This window comes from Nymphaea colorata, chromosome 12 (genome assembly GCF_008831285.2).
Source record: "Nymphaea colorata isolate Beijing-Zhang1983 chromosome 12, ASM883128v2, whole genome shotgun sequence".
Lineage (NCBI taxonomy): Eukaryota > Viridiplantae > Streptophyta > Magnoliopsida > Nymphaeales > Nymphaeaceae > Nymphaea > Nymphaea colorata.
In genome coordinates this window covers 15,361,191-15,374,958 of record NC_045149.1, presented here as the reverse complement: position 1 = coordinate 15,374,958, position 13,768 = coordinate 15,361,191, and the positions used below count along the sequence as shown (strand labels likewise).

Sequence of the window (13,768 nt, the reverse complement as noted above, 5' to 3'; positions counted from 1 at the left end):
TGTTACTGTGAAGCATATTTCACACTACATAAAGATTAATAACCGTTGGTAATTTTATGTATTTCAAACCCAACTAAAAAAAACCTACGAGCAAGTCTTTATGAATTTCTCTTTTCTCACTAACTTTCTCTCTACAGGGCGGACGGCATTGCTGCTCACTACGGAGTACAGAGAACAGATCCTCTCTCTCTCTCGGGCGACACAACATGGGTTGCGCCACCTCCAAGGTAAAGAGCGTAGACACCGTGGACCGCTGCAGAGAGCGGCGCCGCCTCATGAAGCAGGCGATGAAGTCCCGCCACCACGTTGCTTCCGCCCACGCCGACTACCTTCGCCACCTCCGCCTCACGGCCTCGGCTCTCTCCCATTTTTCGGCCGGCGAGTCCCTCGCCGTCAGCGACGGTACTCTCCCTCTGATCCTCTGCCGTTGTTCCTCCTCCTCCGGCCCTTCACCCTCCCGCGAAATCCAAATCCTTCCACCATACTACCACTTCTGCCGCCGATTCCTATCCCGCTAATCTTCACCTTCCTTCCAAAACCGTGACGGCGGGAGTTTCCGCAACCCCGTTTCCTACTCATTCTATATCCGGATCCTCTACTTCTTCCAGTTTCCGGAAAACCCAGGAGCAGAGAATTCTAAGCTGATAAGCAAAATGTGTACGACAGTCCAAACAAAAGCTGCGTGGCAAAAACTATAAACAGACGGAGACAATGTCCACATGAATTGTCTCTGGTACTAACGATTTATTCGGAAACTAAGTAACCATTATGGTGGTTCGGAACCTGTATAATTCTGCCTAAGTCTGTGCTGGAACATAAAAGAAACAAAGGAGAACACCGAATCTATAGTATCTAGAAGAAAGAACTGCAATGGAATGTGAAATCTAAAAGAAAGAACTGCAAGGGAATGTGAAATTTGATCACGTACGAGAGGGAAGAAGGAAAACCAACAACACATTTTGGAAAGATAGCAGGACTTTTCCTTTTAGAATTTTAAAGCAAAACCCAAACTTCTGTAAAATAACTGAAAGCCACAAACCAATAAATTAGGAATGAAAGAGGATCGCTTTTCCCCGTAATGATTACTTACTTAGGCATGTGATGTAACAAAAAACAGCACATCTACGTTTTTTATTTAATAGATAAAACTTCTACGATTTTTATTACTCCCCTTCATCTCTGCTTTTTTCTGTCCGTGAGAGAATTTGCTACTGTGATCTCTTCTCTTTACATGTACTTGTGAATCTGGTCTATTTATTTAATAGGGTCTGGCTCTGTCCATTCTGCTTTTCCTTCTTTGGGGAAATGCGGTCCTTTGTTTTACTGTGTATGCGATGAGAGGAATCCATTAATTCTCCCTCGGCCACAACTTTTTTACAATGACGAGGGCGAGTTTTCTGGAAAAAGATGAAGAGAAAGATATAAAGGACAAGAAGGAGCAGGAGATTAGAAAGATGCCATCAAGGCCATAAACATCAGCAATTCGTATATTCTTAGGCTGCTCGCCAACAAGTAGTCTTAAGAAATTTGGGTCGAACGTTCAGTTTTGAACCCGTTTTGCTTCTTCTGATTCTAATACATCTTGATTCTTATTCCAGGAACAGGAGATAAAAGTTTTTTTTCCTCAATAAATATCTCTAGATTTGAGGAAATGAGAAGAAGAGAAAAGCTCATCATGCTACATTAGGAACCAGAGTGGGCGAGAAACGAATAACATTTAGCAGCTGAAAGAAAGCACGTCGTTAGCAGCTCCAAGGAAGAGAGGGAGAGAAATAGAGAGGGTACCAGAATACGCATTCTCACACACCACAGTGGCCTTAGTACCAACTCCCCTGGACCTCTTCCTCAACATCAGTCTCTCTCTCCCCCTACCCTTCCTGTCTCCCACACCAAAAGAAACCACAAGAACAAATAAAAACCGAATCAGTGGAACGCCATCACACAACCACGACGAGGAAACCACCGTGAGGACTCACAGCGGTGACACCTCCTTTCCGAAAGAATCTGGCTCAGAACCCAAAAACTACCATTCTTCTACAGAGAAGGTGCGGTTTTTGGAGTACCAACAAACAAAAGGATAGAAGACCAAAGGTGTTTTATTTCATCTCACAGATGCTAGACCGATGAGGGCAGCCACCATTTGTATTTCAGCAATTTGCGTGCGCTGGATAGCACCTGACCCCTTATCCGATGGATTGAATGTGTTCGTCCATTTTGATGTAAACACGTCACAGAAAGGCCGAGAGGACAACAACGACGGGACCATGTTTAGCGGTCCTCATCGGTCTGGCGGCTGTGAGATGAAATAAAACACCTTTCGTCTTGGTAGTTTTTGGGTTCTGAGCCAGGTGTCACCACTGTCAGTCCATGGGGTTTCACTGATGAAAGAATGATTATAAAAGCTTGTTTGAATAAAAATGAATGGAATAAGAAAACGATACAATTTATAATAATATCCTCAATAGTCAAAAGGTTGAGAGGCAGGGAGAAAAAAAACATGGAGGAGTATTGTGGGCAGTCAACACTTTTATACTTACTCTTTTTCCTTTCCCTTTCAATCCGTCTGGGAGGAATTAAATTTACACTATAAAAACCTTTTTCTTCCTTTTCTTTCATTTTCATCTTTCTAATTAACCAACCAAACATAAGAGCAATCTCTCCCTTTCCCTCCCAACCAAACAAGCCCTTTGTGTGGGAGACAGGAAGGGTAGGGGGAGAGAGAAAGACTCATGTTGAGGAAAAGGTCCAGGGGAGTTGGTACTAAGGCCACTGTGGTGTGTGAGAATGCTTATTCTGGTACTCTCTCTCTCTCTCTCTCCCCCTCTCTCTCTCTCTCTCTCTCTTCCTTGGAGCTGCTAACGACGTGCTTTCTTTCAGCCGCTAAATGTTATTCGTTTCTCGCCCACTCTGGTTCCTAATTTTGCATGATGATAAATAATGAGCTTTTCTCTTCTTCTCATTTCCTCAACTGTAGAGATATTTATTGAGGGCAAAAAAACTTTGTCTCCTGTTCCTGGAATAAGAATCAAGATGCATTAGAATCAGAAGAAGCAAAACTAGTTCAAAACTGAACGTTCGACCCAAATTTCTTAAGACTACTTGTTGGCGAGCAGCCGAAGAATATACAAGCTGCTGATGTTTATCGCCTTGATGGCATCTTTCTAATCTCCTGCTCCTTCTTGTCCAATATGTCTTTCTCTTCATCTTTTTCCAGAAAACTCGCCCTCCTCATTGTAAAAAAGTTGTGGCCGAGCGAGAATTAATGGATTCCTCTCATCGCATACACAGTGACACAAAGGACCGCATTTAGCCAAAGAAGGAAAAGCCAAATGGACAAAGCCACACCTATTAAATAAATAGACCAGATTCACAAGTACATGGAAGGAGAAGAGACCACAGTAGCAAATTCTCTCACTGAAGAAAAAAGCAGAGATGAAGGGGAGTAGTAAAAAACGTAGAAGTTTTATCTATTAAATGAAAAACGTAGATGTGTTGTTTTTTGTTACTTCACATGCCTAAGTAAGTAACCATTACGGTGGATCGGAACCTGTATAATCCGCCTGAAGTAACAAAAAACAACACATCTGCGAGGGGAAAAGCGATCCTCTTTCAGTCCTAATTTATTGGTTTGTGGCTTTCAGTCATTTTACTCAAGTTTGGGTTTTGCTTTAAAATTCTAAAGGAAAAGTCCTGCTATCTTTCCAAAATGTGTTGTTGGTTTTCCTGCTTCGCTCTCCTACGTGATCAAATTTCACATTCCCTTGCAGTTCTTTCTTTTAGATTTCACATTCCCTTGCAGTTCTTTCTTTTAGATACCATAGATTCGGTGCTCTCCATTGTTTTTTTTATGTTCCAGCACAGATTAGGCAGAATTATACAGGTTCCACCGTAATGGTTACTTACTTAGTTCCTGAATAAATCGTTAGTGCCAGAGACAATTCATGTGGGCATTGTCTCCGTCTGTGTCTAGTTTTTGCCACGCAGCTTTTGTTTGGACTGTCGTACACATTTTGCTTGTCAGCTTAGAATTCTCTGCTCCTGGGTTTTCCGGCAGCCCGGAAACTGGAAGAAGTAGAGGATCCGGATATAGAATGAGTAGGAAACGGGGTTGCGGAAACTCCCACCGTCACGGTTTTGGAAGGAAGGTGAAGATTAGCGGGATAGGAATCGGCGGCAGAAGTGGTAGTATGGTGGAAGGATTTGGATTTCGCGGGAGGGTGAAGGGCCGGAGGAGGAGGAGGAGGAACAACGGCAGAGGATCAGAGGGAGAGTACCGTCGCTGACGGCGAGGGACTCGCCGGCCGAAAAATGGGAGAGAGCCGAGACCGTGAGGCGGAGGTGGCGAACAGGCGAAGGTAGTCGGCGTGGGCGGAAGCAACGTGGTGGCGGGACTTCATCGCCTGCTTCATGAGGCGGCGCCGCTCTCTGCAGCGGTCCACGGTGTCTACGCTCTCTACCTTGGAGGTGGCGCAACCCATGTTGTGTCGCCCGAGAGAGAGAGAGGATCTGTCCTCTGTACTCAGTAGTGAGCCGCAATGTCGTCTGCCCTGTAGTGAGAAAGTTAGTGAGAAAAGAGAAATTCATAAAGACTTGCTCGTAGGTTTTTTTAGTTGTGTTTGAAATACAAACAATTACCAACGGTTATTAATCTTTATTTAGTGTAAAATATGTTTCACAGTAACACAGCTTAATAAAGGTTAACAGGAGTGTGAGTAGCTCATTTTCACCCCTTTAAAAACGTATAAGCATACAAAAATGTCAAGTTTAATTTGTACTAACTAGACCACTCTAAACCAAAATAATTAAGGCACACACACACATATATATATATATATATATAATAGAAAACACATTTCATAACATAACCACTACAAAGAATAGGACAACTAATGATTAAACATATGCTAAGAATATTATAGATAATATATATATATATATATATATATATATATATATATATATATATATATATATATGTATATAATCATGTAAATTTGAGTGAAAAAGGAGGAAAATGAATGGAACTAGTTTTGGAAGTAGTTGCACCCCATCTACCAAAGCTAGCTTCTTTTCTGTGTGGAGCAGCTGTGTTTGGACTGTACTATCGATTTGATTCTGCTTACCTTCTTTTTCGAAAAATACCCATCTTTTTAACTAATATTTGAATTTTTCATTCTTGGTTCAACCGACCCATTCCTTCCTGTTGTCTATATCTTGGTTTAATGTTCCTCAACACCAGATTCGGGTAGCTTTAGCAAATCTAGCAGCATCCCACCTCCACCTGAACTCAAAGAGGTTCGCCGTGAAACAGATCTCAGATTTACAGCCTCCTCACACGGACCAGACTTAGAAGCCCTCATCACAGAATGCCTTGGAGACGAAGGGAGTCGTTTTCACTCTTCCGCCACATCCTCAACTCCAACCCAACATAAATTCCACCATACCACCATAGGAGAAAGTGCCAAGATAAAGGAAAACAGGAAAGAACGAAATACATATAATAAAAGGAGTAAAAGAAGGGGAACAAAGAAAATCTCCTTTCCGGCCTTCACTCCAACGTGGTTCCCCTTCCTTTGTTGGCCGTGTAGCCGGCCGCCCGTCCACTCACACGCTAGGAGGAAAGAAGAGAAGAAAACATTAAATAGAGAGAGCTAAGAAGGACATCAATCGAAGCATCCAACACTTTCTTTGCACAAGCGTCAGCCATTACAAAGGAACCGCAATCTTTCAAGCACCATCATCAACTAGATCTCACTCACAACCGGCAGTAATTTTTGAGCAACCCGGTTATTTTCATCCCAACTCATCAATTTTAGGCTTCCTGATTGCCTGTGAAATCAAATCCCTCGAAGATACCTTGTGACAGAAGAAGAGAAAACAAAGAAAATGAGATAAAAAGCGGTCTGTGACTGAAAAAAAGCGGTTTCATAAGGCAACAACAAAGAAAAAGAGAAAAAAGGGGTTTCATAGGGCGATTTAGTTTCTTGCTTTCCTGAACTATGTTTCAAGAATTTAGTGGCTGAATAGCACTTACACATATCATTTTCTGGGTATAAGCCCAAATCCTAATTCCAGGCACCACAGATCACCCAACAAAGAAAAAGGCAGCAGATAAAACATTAGATATCTCTAAGTGACTGCTGGAACCAAAATCTGGAGCAATTATCTACGTGAAAGACAATCTACTAGCGATAAATGGATGTGTACCGTTACAGAAATAAAAATCTGATATCTGGCTACTATGGAACTGATGGGTAATTGTGTAACAGACAAGAAGAGAGTTAGATAAGAGTAGGTGAAATGAAGGTTCACTCCCTTTATAAAGCTAAAGCCCCACACAAGCAAAAGTCAGCATATTTCGTTTCCAGCCTGTAAGGCACTCTTTCTTTAAATTTAGTTCATTTCATGTGCTCAAAAAGACTGGCTTCAGCTAATGCCCCTGCATAAGAAGCAGTTGGTACCATGGAGGAAAATGTGAAGTTGATCCAGACACTAAGAGGAGATTTTGCCATGGAAAAATTGTTGCCCAACGCTTATTCCAGCTTAGCAAACTCTTGGTCTTTGATCATTTTGTTAACTTGACATTCTTAACTAACGCTCAATGACGAGGTCATTTGCTAAATGAACTGAAGCCAGTCTTTTTGAGCACATGAAATGAACTACATTTAAAGAAATAGTGCCTTACAGGCTGGAAATGAAATATGCTGACTTTTGCTTGTCAGGTTTCTGAGGGTGGGGCTTTAGCTTTATAAAGGCAGTGAACCTTCATTTCACCTGCTCTTATCTAACTCTCTTCTTGTCTGTTACACAATTGCCCATCAGTTCCATAGTGGCCAGATATCAGATTTTTATTTCTGTAACGTTACACATCCATTTATGGCTAGTAGATTGTCTTTCAATAGATTATTGCTCCAGATTTTGGTTCCAGCAGTCACTTAGAGATATGTAATGTTTTATCTACTGCCTTTTCCTTTATTGGGTGATTTGTGGTGCCTGGAATTAGGATTTGGGCTTATACCAAGAAAATGATGTGTAAGTGATATTTAGCCGCTAAATTCTTGAAATATAATTCAGGAAAACAAGGAAACCAAGCCAAGAACTTGGGAAATATTGTAATTATAAAGGGGCAAAGGAACTTGGAATTGGTAAGTTACAAGTTCCATCAACCCAAGTCTCAGATAATTAGGCGCCATACATACATGAAATATGTTCTTGGATAAATTATGTAAATCTAAAAGTCCGTTCCTCCAATAACTAGTCCAAGAGGATTAAAACCAGTTCAAACTTGGAAAAATTACCCTACTGCAGTGATTAACTTCGCACCGCATGTTGATGCTTAACAAATTCTCGTGCAGTTTAATAGAAACACAACAATATTATAAAAAGGAAAAATGCCAGCACCTGTGCACATCAAACGGCCTTCACCACTACAGGCAAGGCACTTTGTTCCTGACTTGGCTTAACCTTTACCATTCTGCTTGTTGCTACCCAAAAGTCTCGACGGTTCTTCCCACCTATTTTCTTCCAAAAGAAAGGCTTTATGCTCTGAAGTCACAACTTCAATGAAAACATTATCCTTTAAAAGCATTTCCTTCATCTCTGAAACTTCAGTGACTGAAGTGCTGGATGCTCGGACAGATCCATTAACACCATCCTATAAAACATATGTGCACAGAATCTGAGACACCATTTAGTACATCTCAACTATTGATATATGCTCACATGCGTGGGAAGGAGAAAGGAAGAGAAAAAACAAAGCAAGGGATTCATTAGAAGGGTATGGATTTTAGTTACTAAGCACACAAATAAAACACAAATCCGGCAAAGACCAGAACACACTGATTGCAAGAATTCAGAAATCAGACCTTGCATATGTAAGCGCATGAAGGTCAGCAGCCATCAAGTGCAAGCAAAGTTTGATATTCAACTATGGTGCTGAAAACTGACAACAATGCGAAGATCCATGCAGGTCGTCGATCAATTTGGACTTTGTACAAGTGGAGCATCAAATTTACTATGCCCCAACATAAAGAGTCAAATTTCTAAACATATCAGACCACTACCTCTCACGCCCCAATCCCCTGAAAGAGGACCAACTTATTGTTCAACAGATGTGACAACCAGCACCTTCAGCAAGCACGTTATGTTTCTTGCAAAGGTGAAGAAACTGGACAATAATGGTCAGGACAGTTACAGAATATGCTGAAACACAGTTAACGTACCTTGCCAGCAATCGGCTCAGTGCTTCTTTCTTCGTCATCCTCATCAGCATTTGCTTTCAGCGGCACTTCTGCATATATCCTTTCCAACAGCTCCAAAGTCATAACTCCATCTTCAGGCAACCCAACCGATGCCTATGCAACAAATGTTTCTAAATCAATATCAACTATTGATATATGCTCACATGCATGGGAAGGAGAAAGGAAGAGAAAAAACAAAGCAAGGGCTACATTGAGAGGGTAAGGAATCTATGGATTCCAGTCACTAAACACGCAAATAAAACACAAATCCGGCAAGACCAGAACACACTGATTGCAAGAATTCAGAAATCAGCCCTCGCATAAATAAGTGCATGAAGGTCAGCAGCCATCAAGCGAAAGCAAAGTTTGATATTCAACTGTGGTGCTGAAAACTGACAACAATGCGAAGATCCATGCAGGTCGTCCATCACTTTGGATTTTGTACAATAGGAGCATCAAATTTATTATGTCTCAACATAAAGAATTAAATTCCCAAACATGTCAAGCCACTCCCTCTCACACCACACGCCAACCTCCGGAAAGAGGACCAACTTATTGCTCAAATGTCAATAGATGGGACAGCAGGCACCTTCGGCAAGCACGTTATGTTTCTTGCAAAGGTGAAGAAACTGGACAATAATGGTCAGGACAGTTACAGAATATGCTGAAACACAGTTAAAGTATCTTGCCAGAGGTCGGCTCAGTGCCTGTTTCATCAACATCCGCATCAGCATTTTCTTGCAGCGACACCTCTCCCCATATAGTCTTTCCAACAGTCCCAATGTCATAATTCCATTTTCAGGAAACCCAACCGATGCCTATGCAAGAAAGATTTCTAAATCAATATCAAATTCTCCACAACCAAACTTAGAACTAGATAACACTGAACATGAATTTGCAATTTGAGCAGCTTTATTTGTAAACAAACGGTCTGCTTCACTACTTCTGAACATCCGAAGGTACCTCGCCCTCTTAGGCATTTATTCTAGAATCACCCTCACTGAGCACTTTCCCCTTCATTGAGGAACATATAGGCACCTACAGGGCACCTACATGGCACTTAAACAGAGCATTTACTGGCAGGTGCTATTAAAAATATCATACAACACAGCCTCACCTATTTTATATGTCAGATGTTTTAGCTACTATGTCAATCATATTATGGCAGGTGCTTCTTTTTTCTCCAGAAGCAAAACCTTTTTCTTTTATATGATAACCTTAAACTAAACAATTCATAGACTCGATCTGAAAGGTATATAAATGTAATTTGTCGGTGCATGTGGAATAAAACATCAGACCTACAGCACATGGACATAGACGGAAGAATCGGAGATGGCACAGATGCAGTGGGCCCATTGCAGTAGTTCATAAAGATTAAAGACACCTTCATACCTCCAATTGGAATTATTAATCTAAAGCTATAAATCTTGAACATCACCTTAAGGACAACCTCTTAAAAGAACCTTACGTCACTCTAGATATCAAATGGAAAAGCATTTCAGAAAACAAAGCTCACGTAAAGAAAACAAATCAAAGTGATCAATAACAGAAAGTCTTTATAGCTAAGTGGTCGCTGATATCCATCAACTTGAAACGAAGGTGCCATGTAAAAGTGTTACTCTGAGCTAGTGAACATGCATGTTTTCATTTAATTGAGCAAATCGACGTCCAACTTTTCTCGTGATGTTATATATATATATATATCTATATATATCTATATATATATATATATATATATATATATATATATATATATAGATAGATAGAGAGAGAGAGAGAGAGTTTCGACCAGTGGCTGCTGTGACGCTGTCAGATATTAGTCAGGTTAATATCATGTTCGCACTATCTGGTGAAATATCAACCGCCGACAATATCTAATGACACATAACCAAACGTATAACGCTAGCATAGATTAGAGAGAGGTTCAATAACTTCATCGCATGGTCCAAACCACCCTTAGAGAGTTGATATATAAGAAATTAGACGAGGCAATAATACAAGGTTCTGTCTTAGGAACCAATTTTAACAAAGGGAGAATGGTCAGATAGTTTACCAATCAGTTACAGAGAGAAAAACAAAACAAAACAAAACAAACACGCGTACAAGAAAACAAAGAGCAGTTTTCACATACTTGCCATGTTTTTACAGCATTCTCGGCTCCGCTCGAAAAGGTTGAAAATTCTACATCCTCCGCGCCTGAGTAGAATCCTAATTTCTGCAAAGCTTGCTGCCAAAAGTGAAAAGCAAAGACAAATCAAAATAGGAACCCTAAAGGACGCCAAGCAAATTCAATACGTTCTCTGCAAGAAAATAAAAAACATAAAGTAACTGATCTACCAAAATTACAATTTTTTACGAACAGAAAAGGCAGAGTTGGTAGCGCCTTTACATACTTAAACCATGTAAAGTTATGTACAGATCAGCACTCTCGCCTTATTTCTGGATCAGTAAGTAAGTTTGTGAATGGAGATTGACAACATACCATATCCCGTCTGTTTTCCCACTTTAAACCACGGATATCCCAGATTAAACAATAGAACAGAACAACTTGAGAACACAAGCTAAACTCGCCTTCATAAAAAATGCAAGAAATTTCACCGTCTTCCATGGCAGACCTACATAGCTCTAAGCCTCTAACATCCTCTCCTTCTGAACCCTTCCTCCGCAGCCTCCTCTTTTCTTTCCGCTCTTCCTCTGGCACGGAGTCAACAACAGGAACTTCTTCGATTCGATCAGGAATCTGATTACGAGATGACGCCAAGACGGACTTCAAATCTGCACCCTTCAGGGTCTGCAAGAGACCCGTGAGATTCGTGATCAGATCAATGACTGATGCTTCCTGTGACAATCGCTCCCGCTTTAGAGCCTCGATCTCGAACTTCATGGCCTAGATCTCTCGATCGAGTGCATCCCGCTTGGAATTCCATCTCGATTCCTCTGGAAGCCACCGCCGCTCTTCTCTAAGCCATCGATCCTCCTCCGACTCCGATAAGGAGCCCTGAGATGATCGGACGACGAATCTTTAAAGGGAATTTCAAGGTTAGGGTTTTAGCGGGATTTTGAAAATCAGATGAGGAGGGAAGGATGGAGGGGGCGGGAAGAGGGTGGAGTCGGAGGGGGGCGGAAGCCATCGGTTTCAAGAAAAGATATGGCGCGAATGCCATTTATTTAACGCGACAGGTTTGTGAAAGACGCCTCAATCTTCTAAGATATAACATCGACGCCATTCGCTGGAGATATCGGAACGGTTGTTCCGACGCCAGAGAAAACGTCTCCGTTTTAAATTCAAGCACGAAATATAAAAAATCCAAGATATTTTTTTATTGTGAATGAAAAGATAGGAAAAATTTAGAAAGGAACACCCATCCTTTGGGCTAATAACAATTACACCTTCAACTTTTGAACTGCGTCAAATAAGCTCTCAATGTTTTCATAAAACTCATAAAAAGCGTCATTTTAAAATATATTAAGATATAAACCCAAATTACAAATTTACCCTTCACAATCCACCTTCAATTTTTAAAATATTAAATAAAATAAATAAAAAAATCATCACCCCCACTGCTGGCGATGGAGCATCGACTGCAATCATTTTCAATGCTGATTTGATAAAGTTGGACTCTTTCCCCACCAACCATGTGAGAGCATGACTTTATGTATATATCCGCAGGCTGAACCTACCCATAATGCAGCATGCATGTTCATGAACATATACGAAATGCAACCAAGGAAAGTGACAACTCATCAATTTGGTAAACATATTGGTTCGTGAATTGAATATACCTTCTTGTGCTAGATATGTCGTAGTGTTCTATTGGAGAGTTCAAGAAAGACATTCATAATCACATCATATTTCCTCTAACAAGAACATGGTATTTTCAATTATGTATAGTAGGCATGCATATATGTTTCAAAAACACAATATTCTATGATGCTTAGTGGTGGTAGATGCTTACCTGACAATAGTTGGCAAACCCCATGATTCGGACTTAGTCCGAGGGAATCTCAAATTTATGATAACTGAACATTTAAATATTTCAAAGTGATTTTGAACATATGAAAGTAGAAAAAATCATGAGCGCTAGATGGACGACACGTTGCCTTTCCACAAACATTTTTTCTTTTTTTTTTTCCTCTTAGAATAAATGCTTTAAGTTTGATTTGATACAAGTCCGAATTTAGGGGGAGGGGGAAAATTTAGAGGGGTTTTTGTTCTTGGGTTCTTGATATCTTCATCTCTTGTTTGCCTCTTTGTTTGTCTAAATCAATACAAGAATGATTGGGTTTCACTTTGTTTGACATCTCACGGCCATGTGCATAGTTAGGAAATGATCTGTCAATATGAAACAATTGTTGTATTTCTTTTTGTTGACATCGTGAGAAGATTGGCATATAGTTGATTTATGTCTATTTCGAGAAGATAATGACTTACGAACCTTTAGCTCGTCGAAAACCCGTAAGATGAAGTGGGTTGGACATGTTTTTCAATGACATAACCAAGACATGTCTTCAACATGTTTTTCAATGACATAACCAAGACTGAGCGTTGAGGCTATCATGGAAGATCTCTTGTCCTTTTTCAAAAGAACTGGTTGATTTTGAATTCTGACATTTTAGAAAAGTTCTTTGCAGTTGCATGAGTTTTATTTCTAGCTTCATCTAATATTTGTCTTGGTTTGGAATACATGGTTTTGCAAAACGGGGTGGATTTGTTCTTCATGGTCACCAACTACCCACTCATGCATTTGCTTCGACAGTTGTGTCCTTCTTAGTTTTGGACTAGGTTAGGATTCAGTTTTCTTCTTGTTCCTTCTTGTGTCATGTTAGATACGGGTATTTTGATTGGTATGCAGGACAGTATCCTACGTTGGGGAAAATTTATGATGTTATTGAATCTTTTCTCATTGATATTATTTATGTTGTGCGACTCATTTAAGGTTGGCTGTTCGATCTGCTCTCAATCGATTGAGGCTATTGTTTTTTTAATCTAGTTCTTCACCTTCCCATAACCGAAATGTTTTTCCTACATTGGAGGAGAAGGTGGGTCGAGGTTGGTCCAAATTATGTTAGGATGTAAGTTTTTTATGCGTGAAAATGACACAACTAAAGCTTATTTTAGAAGGTCGTGGAAAACTTGTTTTCAGATTTTTTATTGGTCTTGAATTTTTTAAAGTTCTTATCCAGATGTTGTTGCTGCAGGTAAGGCCTAGGATCATGAACTACAAGGTGAACAGTGATATTGTTTTTTTTTTTAGTTCATAACAGTTGATACAACAAGCATTTTATGCAGAGGTTGGCCACTATTGCATGAATTCGTAAACTTGATCCTAAAATTCTAGGTTTTCCTGAACTTGGTCACCTGCCCATGCCTGTTGCGGTTGGCGAACCAAAAGCCTCTCATGCCATTCGCCATTCAATGACAACATTTTTGGAAAAACCAAAGTACTTATACAACTAGGGGCGGCTGTAGAGTTGGTTGAAGGCATCCTTAGGAATGTGTTTTTGATATGCTGACCACAAACCAATGC

The 13,768-nt window shown here is 40.4% G+C and overlaps 1 protein-coding gene across 5 annotated transcripts; it reads right to left on the bottom strand.

Annotated features, from left to right (window-relative positions):
* Positions 1-2,490: 2,490 nt before the first annotated feature.
* LOC116265473 (protein disulfide isomerase pTAC5, chloroplastic-like) lies at positions 2,491-11,360 on the bottom strand. Of its 5 annotated transcripts, none has more exons than XM_050080796.1 (5): positions 10,812-11,360; positions 10,376-10,467; positions 8,223-8,354; positions 7,402-7,654; positions 2,491-4,547 (listed from the first exon to the last, which is right to left on the bottom strand). In XM_050080796.1, the coding sequence occupies exons 1-4, from the start codon at positions 11,122-11,124 to the stop codon at positions 7,460-7,462; spliced, it is 732 nt and encodes a 243-aa protein (XP_049936753.1). In that variant the 5' UTR covers positions 11,125-11,360; the 3' UTR covers positions 2,491-4,547; positions 7,402-7,459. The 5 variants fall into 5 exon arrangements, 4 of the variants coding, with proteins under 4 accessions (XP_049936753.1, XP_049936754.1, XP_049936752.1 ...); XM_050080797.1 differs by lacking the exon at positions 2,491-4,547 and adding an exon at positions 5,116-5,856 and having other exon boundaries at positions 10,860-11,360; XM_050080795.1 differs by lacking the exon at positions 2,491-4,547 and adding an exon at positions 5,119-5,856.
* Between the last annotated feature and the right edge of the window lie 2,408 nt (positions 11,361-13,768).